The 17,454-nt window shown below is 42.2% G+C and overlaps 1 protein-coding gene across 10 annotated transcripts in view; it reads left to right on the top strand.

Annotated features, from left to right (window-relative positions):
* The window catches only part of LOC110984986 (opioid-binding protein/cell adhesion molecule homolog), a 45,736-nt gene that overhangs the window by 1,421 nt on the left and 26,861 nt on the right, over positions 1-17,454 (top strand). For 6 of the 10 annotated variants that reach the window (XM_087141813.1, XM_087141820.1, XM_087141816.1 and 3 more), the window contains exons 2-3: positions 8,649-8,810; positions 10,272-10,430. The exons of 1 other annotated variant lie outside the window; for it this stretch is intronic. In XM_087141813.1, the coding sequence (XP_086997939.1) occupies positions 8,649-8,810; positions 10,272-10,430 (321 nt within the window). Of the gene's footprint in view, positions 1-8,648; positions 8,811-10,271; positions 10,431-11,111; positions 11,256-17,454 lie in introns of all 10 variants that reach the window. 3 more of the 10 variants (XM_022245659.2, XM_022245658.2, XM_087141821.1) reach the window with 3 other exon arrangements.

The following is a 17,454-nucleotide window of genomic DNA, read 5'->3' as shown; positions in this document are numbered from 1 at the left end:
GCATCGTTTCCAAAGAGCTCTCGGAGAAAATGTGGAAAATCGTGCTCTTATTATTATTCCAAGTTGATCTCATGGATTTTGCTGTTGTGAACTCCATAATGATCGCTCCCTAAAAAATGCGACGTAAAGTTATAGTAGAAAGTATGACTAAAAGTGTAAATTTACAATTCTTAAGATTTTACCAATTGTTTACAACCATTATTTTGCCGTAGTTGATCAGCAAGTAAAATCACTAAGGACTATGAAAGTATTTAAGTTGAGAAATTGTTCTGATTGACCCACTAAAAGAGAAATGGTTGACAAGTGATCGAACACTCAAAGACAAATGTATAAAACATTTCGACCACAACTTTTGTCCAAAGTTGTCCATGGGACTGTGCATTCTACATCTGCGTCTACGTCTCTTCCTTTCAGTAGATGGGGGTTGATGTCCCACGTGCCCCAGTTGCAAGTCACGGTTCACGCTACCTGTTAATCCCATCGAGATCGTGTGATTATAAATACGTAATGCCGGTGATGATAAGAACGAGGGAGATTGGGAGAATCCGTTCAGTTTAACTTCACACGAGGTTGGGGCTAGCTTGGCACATACTCATTTCCCGAGACCTTTGATGTAATTACTGCCTTCGATGGGACTATCTGAGATATTTGATACTGCTCTTGGCATTAACACCTGACAAGGGAGACTCTAGAAACGAAATTTTGGGGAGGTGTGGGATTTGTTTGGTTGTTTGTTTGTTTGTTGGGGTGTTGGGGTGTTTGTTTGTTTGTTTGTTTGTTTGTTTGTTTGTTTGTTTGTTTGTTTGGTTGTTTGTTTGTTTGATTTTGATGGGGGGGTTAACAAATCGAGGTGAGACGACATCTAGGGTTTACACCATTAGGTTGGAAAGGATACACACCAGTAGCAAAATTTTGCCTCTTTCAACATTTTTACATGAGCTAATTCCAATTTACTTCCTAGTTTCGCTTCCGTACTTTGCAAAGATTCTGCGGACATACCATGTAGGCTGTACAGACCCCATGATCGTTTCAAAAACTGAAGGGGAAGAGAGATGGTCAGGCTCATACTCTCCCCAGGGTTAATTTCGTTTGTTATAAACGTTTGCAATAAAATATTAGACAAGGCCGAAGATCAAGCTGTACGCATGCTTTATGCCTGATCGTTCTTCTGTATTGACTTACAAGGTAGATTTCAGTTGTTATTTTAACTTACTATTTAATATGCAGTACATTGTTAATAATTCTCAGCATTTTCAATATTTGATTTATTGAATGACTGCTGTGATTTGTTTGGGATATTAACTAAGCCAGTGGTAACTTCTTACTGTTTTTTCTTTTCATTTTTCCCCGATTGGTGTTTTATTTGTCCCCTGCATTTCATGATGAAGTATTGTGACGAAAAAAAATACGTAAGTGCCATTCAAGGCCTATCTTCAGGAAAAGGCTCACAAAATTAGAAGCAAAGCAAAGAGCAAGAAGTCTGAACACAAGGGAAAATAAAACAAAATTTCGAAGTGTATTGCTTACTAATTCGGAGGTTATATCGCAATAGTCATATCAATGAACAAGATTGGCCTGTTTATTATTTGGGTTGGTCAAAAAGTGCACAACAAGTCCATGGAAATCTACACTTTGGGGCCGAATGATCCAGATCTGGCAGGCCACAATTGCAACCTTCAGGTAAGCAGTCATCTAATCACCACAGCCACCGTAGTTGTCTTGAGATTTCATTTAGTGCAAATCACCGTCTCATCTCAATGAGACCCTGACGGACATTGGCAGAGTCGGTCGTCGTCGAAATTAATGAAATCCCCTTTGATTCCCCATTCCTAAACGATTTAGAAGTGCTCAAGAACAGGCTGAAACACTGCCACGGTTAGTTGCCATGCAATTTTAAAGAGGGAAATGCGAATCGTCGCAACAACCTCTGAATAATTCCGTCATCTTCGCAGGCGTGAATTAAGAGGGGCGTTCCGCGCGCCAAGATGGACGGCCATCCTCTTGCTTCAGGAATTGCCCAGGGAGAGTGACTTCATGGCCAAATGACTCCGGCTTTACGGCTGGACACCTCGTTCCAAAGCCGTTGCATGCTATATTTCACTAATCTCTATGCTGCAATATAAGTAAGCATAAAAAACGAAAAGGAGAGATTTGTTCGGATTTAGTTTAACCTCCATGTTGAAATTTGTGCTTGTCCTTTTTTTTTCAATTTCCTCTGAATTTTGATTTTGTATTCAATGTTTTAATGGTTGGTGTGGTTTTATAAGGGTTTGCTAGTTTCGTCAGTCGTCGCGGGATTGTATAAAATTTCGAAAGTTTGGTTTAATCAGTAGTTACAGTAGTAATGCTGTTTTTCTGTAGTTTATTTTATTTTTATGTTACTTTTGTTTGTTTTATGAGTTCAACTGACTCGTGGGAGACGATGTATACCACATTACTGATCAGACCAGCCTTTCTTTTTTTTAAATCTCAACGGCATTACGCTCTTGGAGTGACCTTGCCAATTCACGTTACTGCCTTCCTCTCCAACCTAAAGCAGTATAGCATTGCATTGCCCCTTGACTACTGCAGCAGTATCAACCGATAAACAGCAGTCAACTGGTGCCTATATGACTAATAAGAGCCCTGGGAGAGGGCAGTGTACAGTAGAACCAAGACTTCTCAAAGTCGATTTTGCATTTTATTGTGCAAGGGGCCAATGGCATGGAATAGCGATCCGAGCCAGACCCCGGACGTCCATTGACAGCCTAGCAGCTGTAATCGCCATTTACACCGATCAAGGAGAACGATTGCACCTTTCCACCTGCCAATCGTAATTACTTGAATATGTAAAGTGACGATTTCACCATGAGATGTTTAAAAACCTTGATCAAACTGAAGTGCGAATCAGCCATATTGAATTTGGCCCCTAACCCCCCCCCCACAAAAACAAAAACAAACATGTTACCGATGCATATGCACGAGAAGCTTCCTTCGGAACGTATTAATCGAGTGCGTCAAACATGGTGACTTCAGCGATAAGAGATAATTTGGTGATGGTAAATATTTGTGTCCATTTTGCGTGAATAAGCATCAAGGGCACATGCTCAATGACGCAATCAATCATATCAGTCACGGCAAAGCGCTATTCTTACTGGCACAGAAAGTCCGGGAACTTTGCCATTTACCACGGATGATGCAGGAAACGTCAGTTAAACCAGTGCAAAGAGCAGGATCCCTTGCCTTTTCAGTCTTATTTTCTTCTTTTTTTTACATTCTCCGAGTGTGATCGTATCTAGTATGTCTTGTTTATCTGCTGTGCCCTCTTTCTGTCTCACCCTGTGTGTAATATTTTCAAGTAAGTTAACAGTATGCTGGAGGGAATGCTGCAAAGGGTATTCCAATGAAGGGGCCTGTGTTGATTGCTCCTTTGGCCATTGGCTGATTTTGATTGGGATAATAGCCCTATATAGGTACTAATGATGCATCGCTGCGTTTACAACAGTGCAAGGTGGGATAGGCTGGGGTCATCGTACGCCACGAGTTGGGGAAATAGCACATGTGCGTACAAGTGACATTGAATTTGGAACACAAGAACATGAAAGACGCAACTGTGACCGTTGGCGGTGATGCTGGATAATTTCCACTGTTGTAATGGGGTACGGTACCTTTCGAGTACTGGGTAGTCTGCCCAATATTTAACTAGCTAGGAGGGACTAAAGCTGACAGTGCATGGGCATTTTATGGTACATACACAAGTCTACGGCCGGAAGATTAAAAAAGATGGATACACAAAACAACTGATGTTTTGAAACGGATTTAATCGTGCATGCGTACACGCAGTCATGCCTACCCCTGATAGCAGTTCATACACCGATAAACCCCATTCCATCCCAGCAATGCACTGCCGTAAATACTGCAAAACATCACCAGTAATTTACGGGTATCAGACCTTGGCGAGCTAAGGCTGCATCCGAATCTCTTGTCTAGAGCTAGGTCTAGGTCTTCACTTCATTCGAAATGTGTGGGGACGCGCAGAGAATAGACCTAGCCGTAGCTCTGGAAGCCCGTTTCGGACATGGACTCAATTTGAATCAAATCTGGTACAATGAGTTACCTGGTTACACATAATGTATAAACATGAGAGTTTGAATTACCCAGACTGAAGACACTGGTGCTATACCTCGTAAGGCGGGGCAAGCTTTCGCGTAGCGACCACCATCTCTGGAATGGAATGGTTCCTTTGTTGCCCTTCATATCGATTGAAAACGGAGTATGTGTCTCCTATGTAACTAAGGAAACTTGCCCCGAATTACGAGGTATAGTAACAGTGTTTTCAGTAAGGAGAATTCAAGTTATGTTCACGTAAATTTGAAGAACTCGGTGTACCAGATTTAAATAAATCGTATAAAGCTCATTGAGGGTGTTTTTTGTTTTCAAGTCAGTCGAAGATAATGCAATTGATGAAACCAAATGGTTTGTACAAGGAGGGGCGTTTCGTTCCTTGGCCTCAATTTATTTTGAATCCCTCGTTACAAAAAAAATAATAAATAAATTACGCCTGTGAACCGCCGTTAAGTTTGAAAACACTGGCCCTACTTGACAACTTCACTAAGATGCCTTTAAGTTTTGATTAATAATCATGATTCAAGTACATTCACCTGATCTGAATCCTCGTGTTACTTATCAGTATCCGCGGATCTAACACTACCACGTGCAGCGTAGTTTACTAGACGGTCAGTACTGAACTTCCATTCATCTGTTCCGCGATTCCCCTCACGATGCGGTCAACTTCGCACCTCGTGCCCACTATTTTATACAGCATTTGATTTTTAAGAAGCCTACCCCCCCTTCCCATGCGACTTCGACTCGTTACAGAGGTGCTCCCCTGGGAACGGTTCGTCGAGTAATTTATTGCTCCGATGCATACAGAACGTGTTAGCGGGCTGCGAGGGAGTCATGATGCGTTGCAGTACCGGTGGGGGTATGAGGTTGAACTTCCCTCTGAGTTCACTGCCAATTGATTCTGCGAATCCTTCCCCAGTTTGTTAACCACTTGGGAGACCAACTCCCTGCTGAAGGGGCAGGATGACCCTCAAGACATCAGCTGCCCATACCCGAACTTTTTGGAACTTGACATTCCTGGACTGACATTCACCATGAGTGCATATGTGGAGCTTCATATGACTTTCCATGGCAATGTAAGGTTCGTGCTTTCAAGAGCGTCAGTCACCTTACGGTAAACATAATTAAAGTCAAAGAGAAAAGTTCACATGGGGGTAACTTGACCAGAAAAACAGACATTTTGTAAGAACGGTGAGTTTAGTTTTCATGAAAGTGTCGAAATGATATTAACATTTGTTCTAGGAAAACCTCTCTGCGCAAGAAGTATTGCTTCGTGACGATTTCGGCACCTGGGTTAGAGGGAGGGAGCAGCAGAGGTCGCCTCCTAATTTGATTTAAAACAAACGGACATGACACAGATCATTTTCGTCCAGCGCCCTTATGGTTAAACAAAGTACAGGATATCAGAGAGGGGAGAGCAGATTTCACCCCGGTTCTTTTACAAGGGTTGAAGAGAGAGTGAAACGTGGCTTGGGATTTGACAATACCGAAATGTCTTTTTTTTTCAGTCATAATGAGACTGTTGCAATATTCTGCAAAATATTCTTCATGAATATGAGCTTGCTTGTCATAAACGATGGAGGCTCAACCATTTCCACAGTGAGCTGTCATTTAAAATTGGCTGCAATATTTAACTGATATTGCTATGGTTTTTACGGGGCCTTCAAGTAACGATCTGCGTTTCTGTGATCTACTATTGGTAACTTCGCCTGAAAGCATATTTAAATTTATTTATCTATTTATTTTTTGGGGGTGAGAGATGTTTCAGAAACATCTGTAGGAAATCAAATTTCACTGGTGACATATTGCAAGGGTTGACCTCGATACATGTGCAGTCGGAATGTGCTTTCCTGCTTGTTTGGATCTGTTTGCGGCACACGCGCCTTGACGACATGCATGTGTGAATCGTATCATAAATGTTGTTCTCATCATGTAATGTTAATAACTTGAGAGAACTCTGGACTATCGCGTCTGAGGTCTGCACGTGAGACGGGTGCAGAGTAGCAAATGCTCTGTGGGTGCTGGTGGAGTTTGTTTTTAAAGTTCAGAGTCTTTACTGTTCGCTAAGATATATTTTTGTACACATGCTTTCGTCGTTGAAAGATGTGTAAGCACTTTCAATTTAGTGACTGTAGATTTTTCATTGTCTCTCTATTGTTTGTAATTCAAATTTTTGTTTTGTACACATTTTTTGTTCAAATTAAGGGCAGTCGCTCAACTAATAACCAACTAACCCTTTTGGTTCGACGTCTGTTGTTAAGTGTGCATACGTCATTCCTCTTTTCGGCTTACCTAAACATTTTGTGTCTTGTAATACCAACTGAACATTCAGCCTGCCATTCTGGAGTGTTCATGCAAAACATCAGAAATCGCTTGGGTTGAAATTGTTTTAAAGCTTCCAATATTTCTGCCCAAGCTTTCGGACGGGTAAGCTTTGGTCAGCGGGAAACTGTACATAAAGACAAAATATCGAGGATACACACGAAATCAAACAAAATCCAACGTGGCCGTGCCCAGAGTTAAGATCTGCCGTCTTTGCAGACGGTTGGACGGGCTTCCAGCTCCTTCAGCTTCAGCCAGTTTTCCTGAAGAAGAGAAATAAACAACCTCAGAGAGAAACCTGGAGCGGCGGAGTCTCGCGCTGCGGGCTTCCCCTGAAGATTTCAGGATTGGCACGGGTGCCATCTCGAGGGGGATGGGGAGACGTATATTTTCACCTCACTTGGAGTCACTCCCACAGAATATTTTTATCCCAACGTCTAACGCTGAAGGCTGATGTTTGGCAAGGTTAGCGTCTCTATTTGGATTTGATGATCAGATATTACATCAATAACTGCCAAGACACTATAATCGCAAGACACTAATATCCCAACTCTTTTTGTTCATTGTTTTTTTTTTCCATTTAGGGCTAGTTTTTACAAACGGTTTCATCAAAATGTACAAGTAATAATTTCTCACACGGATGACTTTTTCCTGGAAGTATTTTGAGATCAGCCCATTCCTCAGTACAAGCCATGAAATGTTCTGAAAATTAACCGGATCACTCAATGACCTTCTTGTTTGTGACGGACAAGAAGCACATAAAAGGAACGTTTTCCTAAAAAAAAGCGCGATAAAAAGATTTCTGTTTCGCTCCATCATAAGTGTCGGCGATGGGGGGGGGAGAGGAAATAAATGTTTACATTTATTTCCTCTGGAAATAGGAGGAGAATAGTGGAAGGCTTCGAAACAGTTAACAATATAACAATAATTGATGGGGGTTAATCCAGAGGCAGATTGGTGAAGAAATTTTGCAATTTCTTCGTTATTTCGTCTTGTCCCCTTATCATTTTTTTCCCCTCACCTTTGTTCATGACGTGAACTTTCATTCCCGGTTGTGTATTTGAATTTTGATCTGAACATTGATATAAAAAAATCGTAAAGATTATCTGATGCATCCAAGAACTCCCTGGTTTGGGCAGAACACTTTTTGCTTATTGAAAAGCTGTACAATCAGTGCAGCTATGCCCACTGGCACGTCACGCGGTAGTTTAGTCTCCGCTTTAATTATTAATACAGTCGCCCAACACAACAAGATCGCCTTGCCCTCCCAGGACAGAGGCAAACAACCTGGATGAAGTCCATACGGCAAATGGGGGTGGAGTAAGATGTGTCTTCATCGATAAAATTAAGTTCTGACCTTGCATGTCATTCTCTTTGAACTGTTTTGTCACGAGTTGAGCTTTATGTTGCAGTTATGATCGCTGCATATTTCCGCCAGGACAACTGACTTGACAGTTTCATTTTGGCGTCGAGTGTCCCGAAGCTCCGAAAATGTATGAACGTTTTGGAAGCATGGATCGCTGGAACCCAAAGGCAATGCAGACACCTACCGTGCAGTCACAAACGAAGCGCAAACGCTAAGGAGTTTCGACGAAACCGTAATGTTCGCCCCCCTGGCGAAGTAACGGCGATGCGGGTGTCAATCTAACACCTACCGCGAAACCATGTGCTATCCATCAGGTGTGAGAAGCGAGGGAGATCCTCGCGTGAAGTCACCACAAGTAGGCCCCGTATTTAAAAAAAAAAGACGGTCGGGGGTAGTATTTCATCCACAGAGTGTCTTAGATGGCAATTTATTTTGCGTCAGTAATGCGGCATGCTTCAGGAACACATAGGAAGGATTTCGGGGCCAGAATCTTCTTGGTATTGGTTTCCACATCAGAATTCGAAATGAGGACATTTCATTGCACATGCATTTCACTGCATTCATACGCAGGACCTGCTGTTCATAATTAATGTGCTATCCCTGATTTTCAGTGTTTGAGAATAAATTAAGGAGGTAAATTGATAAAATAAAACGGAAGTTAAAAGGTTTTACCTTACTTTTGGTCCGTAGCACTTCTATATAACTAACAATAACATCTGCCACAAAATGACATATTATTTAGATGGCTACCACATTTTCGTCTATTCACAGCAAAGACTGTTCGGACCAAAGCGAGGTGTACGATGACGCTACTGTGACACTTCTTGTGTGTATTTTTTGTTTATTCTACTGAAAGAACTGTCTCAGGAGCCCCGTGGAAAAATTGTTGTCGGTACCACCGTGTTTCCGACAGGGAGAAAAAGCCTGAAATGCTTATATAGGGTGTTGTCCAAGCCGAACAGCGCCCGGCCAGGCTGGTTCATGGGACGGTGCATCAACGCGAGCAAGACTACTTTGGGTACGGTATCATGATCTCAAGTGCAGGTCGGTGTGACAAAGCGTAGTGTCATGCGCAGTGTTTGAAGCTCGCACGGCCTTGATGTGGTCTTGTGGCATTGCTGGAGCCGAATGCATGAAGGCTGTTAACCCAGGAAACGCTGCTGAGCAATGTGTGACTGGATCCTGCAAAATGAGTCTTAGAGCCATCCCCTTTAGTCTCTGTTTTGTTTGTATTAGAAAGAGTTCAGTGGGCTGTCTGGTTTTCTGTATAGCTCAGTTTGGCATGCTGCAGACGAACCCAAATGTTGTGCTGCTGAAAGAAAAAGCTTCATATTTAGCTAAGCGGAGGGGGGATCGTTGGACACCACATGATACTATAGGGGTCGCTGTTCACGCTGTTTCATCAGAACTACGTATAAAACGTGCACGTTTATCTCTTTTTAGGTACTCCTGGATACACTTTTGATTGTTTACAAGTAGGAAAAAATATCTCAAAAATCCGCCCTTTAGAACTTTCTCACCACTACAGAGTGTGGGGATGATCTAATAGCCAAGTCCCCATTGTCAACAAGTTAATTGTCAAAAGAGGTTAATTCCTCCACGCTCTCGGGGATTAACGCCACTGTACTATAGGCAATGTTCCCTCGTTACCGCTCAATGGAAACGAACCCTGAACTTGTCAAGACACATCCCTTTTCCCCCCGTAACGCTAACACCGCCGTGCGCTCAGCTGCTCAGTTAAACCGGCAATAGTCTCTTCAACAGTTTTTGCTCACCGCGTGGTATACGGGTGTCGTTATATAGGTCTACATCGGGCGGTTCAAACTGTACAGGACAGCGTACACCTTCGGGAGATGTCATCCCAAAGAATGCTCTCCCCCCGCCTTATTTTATGAACACGTGAGCACTTTGGTTTCCCAAACAGCAACAAAAGGCGACTGAGTAGCAGCAATGTCCGGGGTATGCAAACTTCACTGACAAACCTTTTGCTGATTTCCGACTGTTCTACACGAGACAAACATTCTCCAGCTATTTTTTTTATATCTTTGAAGGTATCATCGATGCTTTTCCATTGCGATAATTGCTTAAGGAAAAAGGTTAGCCCGCAATCGGACGATTTCTGCTAAATTTGTGTATATATTGGCATTATGCAATAAACGGGGTCGGCAACAAAAAGCCCACTTTGACGTTACTGAGTTTGTGAGCTCATTCGTTTATACAGAAACACAGCACACTCTCCTATAGGATGTCTCTAGCAGGCATAAATTTGCCACTGAAATGACCATAGAAGAAATGATGGCACTTACACAGAGGATGACCTAAATATTTGTTTTAATTTATCTTTAAGTCTGTTTTGTTTCTCACCGAGGTCAGTTCGTCATCGCTTGGTTTCTTGATCCGCGGGCCAAGGCTGCCTGTGCTTTATTGACAATCGGTTTGAAACTGTCTCTCGTTCTGTCTTGTCTCCACTGACCGTCAGTCTTACCCGGGACAGCCACAGATTCCGTGATTATCGGCACCACCTCGTACCCGATGGGCCGGCGCTCCGCCGAATGCACTCGGATAGTGGCCCAATCCAAAACCAAACGGCCCAGCTTAGCCATGGTACGCTGCATGAACGCGATGACTACGTCCCTAGGTATGGTATGGTAGATGGAGAATAACTGCGATATCCGTGGGTGTCTTGCTAGCTGTATGCGTTTATTTTGGGGCTCTTCCCACCTTGTGTGTCCCTGTGTCGACTCGCTGACGTTATAGAGGTCTCCGTTGGCGCGAAGAACCGACCGTGCAAATGACTCCTGGTCGCTATTCTACCAAGTGCTTCAAAGTGAGCCCTAGAAATAGATATAACGGACAGGCAACTTGACATATAATCATCCATATGTTGCTTGAAGGGGATAAGACATTCTAAGATTGTTTTAGCGTAGTTTTAAGCATCACCGAGGTTTGTTTCGAGGTTTATTTCATTGTCAGCGTCAAACACTAAGTAAAGTACACCAGGTAATCCTCGTGCCCTTGGTATTACGCAAACTAGGCATACAGGACTAAGAGTAAAATTTAAACACTAATTTAGAAATGTGGACCATTTTACAGTTTCGAGTTGTGGTAAGTAAAGAAGAAGACTGTATTTTTGCCGCGATGAAAAATTTCTCGTGCAGAGGTGGGCATGAGATGTAAGCCTATATCAATGTCTGCTATATTATCGATGTGAGTTCCAGTTGAGCTCGCACAGATAACTTGAGCATCTTAATGGGGGTTGTCCCTTCAACTCCGCCAGGCCTATAATAAGATAAAACCGGTCCGTTTCTCTGTTCGTCAGTGTCCTCCGAGTGGGTGTTCGGCACTGCAACTGTGCCAGAGGACCACCTGACTGTGAAGTGTTTGGCCAAGATGCTGCAGACAAACACGAGTATGCCCGGCTGGTACATGGGCGAATGCCGGAAGGCGATCACGACAGTCATAGGTATGGGGTGGAATCGAGTCTCCAATGGCGGGTTCAGGGTCTTCCCTGCAGTTTTGCACACTCCCCGGCTTGGGTCTTAGATCATGGCACAACTGTGCAATGGCATTATGAAAACTGCAGCGATGGGATGACAAGTCCGTTCATTAGCTTATTTGAGGTACGGCGGACACAATGGGGGGCGCTGTTTGGTCTGGCCAAAAATCAAATCTTTCGTATTCACTCCAAATGTATTCGCTTCAAGTGGCGCCTTCCTATTGTGTCCTCCATGCTTCAGCATGGCTAATGGCTGCATATGCACACTGCATTCTCTGTACGCATGCTTTGCCCAGAGTTGGAGTCCCATCGTTAAGCAACCGAATCGGTACTGGATCCGCCATTGGAACTGAACTGCGATTTGTCCTGCGCACCACTGCCACTCACAAACCACCTCACTAACGGCTAACATCACTCGATTATTTTCAAATGCATTATTCGTTCTGCTAATAAATCGTTTACTGACTTACGACTGGATGTCACTAATGCAGCTTTTGCGTGTTCATGTATGTACTAATCTAACGAACTTTGTCAATATGCTTGAGAACAGCTTTTTAAAAATTTAAACTAACGTTTTTTACTTACTACCTCACGATTAACCCATTGGCTTCTTGCATGACCGAAACAATTATGGCGGACACTGTGGCCGAGTCTGTCAAATGTGCCTGCAAGACCTGTTAGTTTTTGACAATTGTCATCCAGTTTTAACCAAATTTCTCACAAGAAACAACTGTTTGAAAAAATATATATATCTGTCGTCGTTCATGTTAGTTACGACTTGTCATGTAGAAGGACGTTTGATGAACTCCTTTACAGCACTGCCGGCACGTTTGCACCATGCCAGCAGGGCTCTGACACTGACTTGTTTAAACTGGCCTATCTTTGCCACCCAATGCGAAGGTGTGTGATCCTGTCTTCGTGAATAAGAAGCGCCGGGGTTGCTAAGCAGTCGGAGCACAGCAATGCTTCAGGATGCAATGCTTTTCTAAGGTCCCCCCGTGGCTTAGTTGTCACGTTTTTACATTTCTGAAATCCAATCTCCGATGCTTTTCCATAGCTTCAAGCTGTTTCCCAGAAATTTATGTTTCAAGGTAAAGAAAAGAAAAAAAAATAAAATTAAAACAAAAATGAAATCTTTAAACCATCCATTGCTCTGTTTAATTTCACGCCTAAGTGAACTCGTTCTGAAATTGGCATTTTGCTCAAGGTCATTGTCAGACTGCGCCACTCTGAAGATATTCATCACAGGCTCTTGATATTGTGGGCAGATTGATTCGGTGGATATGCGCAAGCGGTAGTTCGCGCTGCGCTATCGGCCGAATCTGTGGGGAGCTAGCTATAACTTCTTCGCTGATAATCTTCTAAGGGCGGGAATTTAAAAGAAAAGGGGGGGAGGTGACCAACTGATGTTTCCATGATAATTGATTTTAATCAGAAATCAGCCATTTGAGCTGAGTAATTAATGATTAATTAAAACTAAAACTGAAAGTAATTAACACAGGTTTGTTACAGATTAATTTCATTTACAATGATGAATAATTGAAATGTGTGATTTATCATAATCTAAATTTTAGAGGCAACATTTAGATCTAGAATCTCTTAATGTTCTGGCATAAAACCATTTGACACATTTAAATTGCATAAGATCAGAGCAGAAAACATGATCAAAATGGCCTTTTCCTGAATTAGGTCTGTATAGCCAGCTGGCGGTACTTTCAACCAAAACCGCAACGTGATCAACCGTTTGCCCAATTCTACCGCTTGCAAAAATTTAAACGAAACCAGATTAACCAGACAAGAGGACTGGGTCAAGAAAGAGCAATACCTGCGCTGTTTGAAATCAGATAATGAATTCACAGAAAGGCAGTGCTGTTAAAAGCAAAGTTTACAGTCGTAAGTGGTTCTGACGTGTATTTTTAACAGCATTTGAATAAGATCTGATAAAGTTTTGGAAAAAAAATGGCTTTATTAATTTGCCCTTGGACTTCTTCCACAGACATTTTCCCCGCCTAATTTCTATGGGTCGCTGTTTCCCTATCAACTTATAACAGGCATTGAATCACACTTTCCCTTTTCATTTTCGAAATAGTTCACGCAAGGAAAATTTGTTTATCACTATCAGCTCTCGCGAATGGGCCACTCTCACGTTTAAACACATTCCCTGCCGTCTATTGAAGGAAGAGGAATTCTTGAAATCAGTCCTTCTTATTCAATCTTTTTTTCCTCTGTGTACGACATTGGCATTTCCTTGCTACCATTTTTATTGCATCTTAAATTCTGTTGTCTGCCAAGCATGCCAAAATGTGTTCCAATTTTAAGGGCATCGCATGACTACAGAGCCCATTCTGATCTCATTTAGGTGTAGCCAAACCCTCCCAGTCAATATCAATTTCCCTATCAAGTTATCCAACAATTCCGGTTTTTCAGATGGCAGACAATTGATCGTTTCTAACCCACACATGCGGGCACTGTATTTATGTCCTCCCTCCCAGAGGCTTTGAAATTTGTATTCATTGCTAACACCTCCGATGTCGCCTCATTATGCCTTTCATTAATTTATTAATGCACTTGGAATAAAATTGCATTAATTACTGTTAGCAGTATAGCTTGCGTGCTCTCCAAAGAACCTTGATCACTGGGGGTAATTTAGTGCTGTTTATTTCCCCCAATTGTTATGTCGTTTAATTCAATGCTTGCGTAAGTGACAACGTTGCAACCGTATTGTTCGTCATCAGTAGTTAAAGTCAGTGACAGGTTGGGTCGGTGGGGTCAAATTTCAAAAAGCAGCAGTGCACTAAAACTATGTCACCACCGGTAGTGGCATGCACACGAGTGTGACGGTTCCAAATCGTTGATCATACGAACGGCTCTACACCAGCTCAAATTTGGAATTTAGTGACTGAGTGGCACTATTTCAATCAAGTCCCCCCCCCGACGCCATATAGTTTCACGCAGACTCGGTTTCAGAGGAACTGAATATTTTTTTGGGGGGGTACTGTTTTCAGGACAGTTGCAGATCGCTTTTGGCGCATCAGAATCATTATCACCGGACCGCCGCGTACAGGCATTTTTTGGGGGCATTTAGATTAGTGACAGCATCGCGGGATCCGTCCCAAGCATTTTTTTAGCTCTTTGAAAACGGGAAAAATGGTTGGCTTTTGCAAACGGATCTGGTAAGATCATAATTTCATGGTGTTTCCAGTACGCTGCATACCGCTTACTTCATAACGAATATCGACTGCCCGGAACTGTGTCATGCAAGACGAATTATAGCAATTGTGGAGGGAATATTATGGATCGTTACTTTACAGGAAAGTTTAAAATGCTGAAGGGAAATTGTACACATTGATCTCATATCGGAGGAAATCAGAAAATAGTTACAAAACGACCGGAAATGCCACAAAACTGCATTGTTGTTAATGTTCCCGAAACTTGTCGCAGACAAATGTATCTATAAAAATAAATAAATAAATAAAAACAAATATGGAACGAAAAATGAAGGCTTGACAATTCTAGAAGAGAATCTTATTTAATCAAGTCATCCCAAACTTTTGCTGATCCAGAATTGTTGCACTCACTCTCCGTTTATGGAAAACCAAATTTGGTTGCTATAGTCTAGTTATCGTTTTCATTAACGGGACACAGCTTATTACAGATGTTGGAATGTCTCTGCGACGTTGACATCAGCCACATTGGCAATTAAGCCGCGTGCCATCTCTTGAATTTATTGACGAACTGTGGCCTCCTCTGACAGCCGTGTCATTGCCCAGTCCATCCCTGCTGCTCAAATAACCTATATTTGTTGCAGATGTTCCGATTTGAATTTCGTTTTTCGGTTTTGCGAAACGTCAAGTCGAAAACAATTCAGAAATAAATAATCTTACCAAAAGGTAAAAAAATGCATATCAGTCTCATGTTTTCCAATAGCCACGTCGACAGTACACTTAATAAATATTGCATACGTTACAACGGTTACCGATAGGAAGACAAATCAATAGTGATTGGAATGTTGGGCCCTGTAAGAAGAGGCAATTTTTAAAACTTTGAATTATTTGTGTTATTATAAGTGAATAATTTATAGAAGAAAAGAAACTCCGATAGCGGTCGAAGCAATTTCTAACCACACGTTTTTTTTTGTTTTTTTTTTGTTTTGCAAGCTTTCGGTTGCATCACGAACTGATATATGGTGGATAGTTGCTGCACTACGAACAGTGGTATCGTGTTAATTAATTAACAAAGTCATTGAACAGTACGTCACTTCGTAGGCAACCGTCAATTGATCCCTCGAGTGTTTGTAATTTCATACTCTCTAGGCAATAGAAAAGAAAAAAAATAGATCCACTTGGTAGGCTAGTGATACCAAAGGTATTCCACAAGTATCTGAGTTTATAGTGTCTTAATGGTACATATGTATTTCTTTGGTTTCATATTTCTCTTTTCCTTTTTTCGTGGCCACTGGCGTTACAAAAATGTTTCCCTTTTTCGTCTGAAATGAGTTGAATTGGGCTGTCCAGCAATGTGGAAAATGCCATGCGAAATGTTACATTAAAAATTTATTAATTTAAAATGCAGAGGGCTCTACACTAAAAGTCTTTTTCCGAATCGCACCCATGCGGACCTCTATAACATCAGCGTGCTCGACACTAATTCGGAATGCCTCGTACTAACATGCACCGCCAAAGCACACTAACCGCAAATTGAATTCGTCTGTCACTTCTAACTTTTGTGTTGTCAACATTTCACCCCAGCTGGTTGCATTGTTTTGTACTAATCAAAGATTTCCACACAGTTGCAGTAGCTTTGAGTTTATTTAAAATTAACATTTCTGCATTTTTTAATGTCATTCCTCTTTTGACAAAATATTGGTAAGTATGTTTTGCACAAACGGCAGGAGTAAATTTACTACGAAGGGTTAAAACGCAGCATTGAACTGTGGATGTTTGAAGTCAGATATACACTTGGTATCAAATCTTCACGATAAACGTTTAATGTTTATGAAGTCAGAGAGATCAAAAAGAACGAGAACATGCAAATTTGACAAACATCGATGGTATGGGATGCCCCTGCTTCCCGGTCCTTTATTTCAACTTCGGGAGCAGTTATGAGACCTTACCAGCCATAGGTAGGACCATGGAGGAAGGAACACCTCCATGGTAGGACGTACCTTACTGGATGCTTCACTGGTTCACCCATCAACTCGTATACCTACCTTCCTGTCCAGAACTCGAGCACCAGTTTATGTGAACTACGCGCAGTTTTCGGGGGAAAAAAACGCGTTGCCGACAGCTCCCTGCATCCAGCCCCTTGTGTTTTGCACTCGGCAGTGTTGAAGACTCTGACCAGTGCATAAACAGGGGTGTTACGTTGGGGTTATCAAAGGATTGTGTCAACGACTTCAATTGTTTTAAATTTTGGGGTGTTATATCAACACTTTTGGTGTCACCCTCCAGTTCACTGTAACACTTGTAGGTGTGTAAAGTCACGCCAGCAGTGCTAAAGTTGCACGTTTCGGGGTGCTCATCTGATAACACCCAAAATGTGTTGTTTTTAACACCACGGTTTTTGCAGTACGGGCTTGGGGAATTATCATCCAGTGACAGGATGAGAAATCATAATCGGTGCTCCGACGAAATCAGAGGTAACCAACGCCCAGCACCGTGAGACGAGTGATTCGAGAGAACACGAGATAGTGTTGGCATTCAAGAAAAGCTGAGCACCTATGTTATAAGCAAAGCGGGTAGCACGATCGTGATTCAGTAAGGGCAACGCTCTGCTATGGTCTCGTATAATTGTAATTGGCTGCTTTGCGAAGCCGTAGTGCGTCACATGTCCCTCGCTGTCACTAGATGTGTCTCACAATGCACCACTAAAAGCACACGCCAATCTATTATTAACGGTGCAAACTTGGTAACCAGTGGCGGAAATTGGCTATGAAATTTCAAGAGTCCATTTCATATCAGATGGATTCTTCACCTACAGCTACGTGTCATTTTCTTGTATCACGTACCAGAGCGCATAAAGTGAAACGGCGCGCCAAAAGGTGGATGTTGCATCAATACTGGTCGCAAAAAGTTAAAACTACCAAAAGCTAGCTGTCATCCCGTGCTTGGATCGAAGTCAATGAAGCGGCCCAAAATGACAAGTGTTCAGTCCGTCACAGCCTTGC

Source organism: Acanthaster planci, linkage group LG10, assembly GCF_054643075.1.
Source record: "Acanthaster planci isolate LZ-2023a linkage group LG10, COTS_SCS, whole genome shotgun sequence".
Classification (NCBI taxonomy): Eukaryota; Metazoa; Echinodermata; class Asteroidea; order Valvatida; family Acanthasteridae; genus Acanthaster; species Acanthaster planci.
Note: the sequence above shows the minus strand (reverse complement) of the source record. Positions and strands in the feature narration are given on the sequence as shown.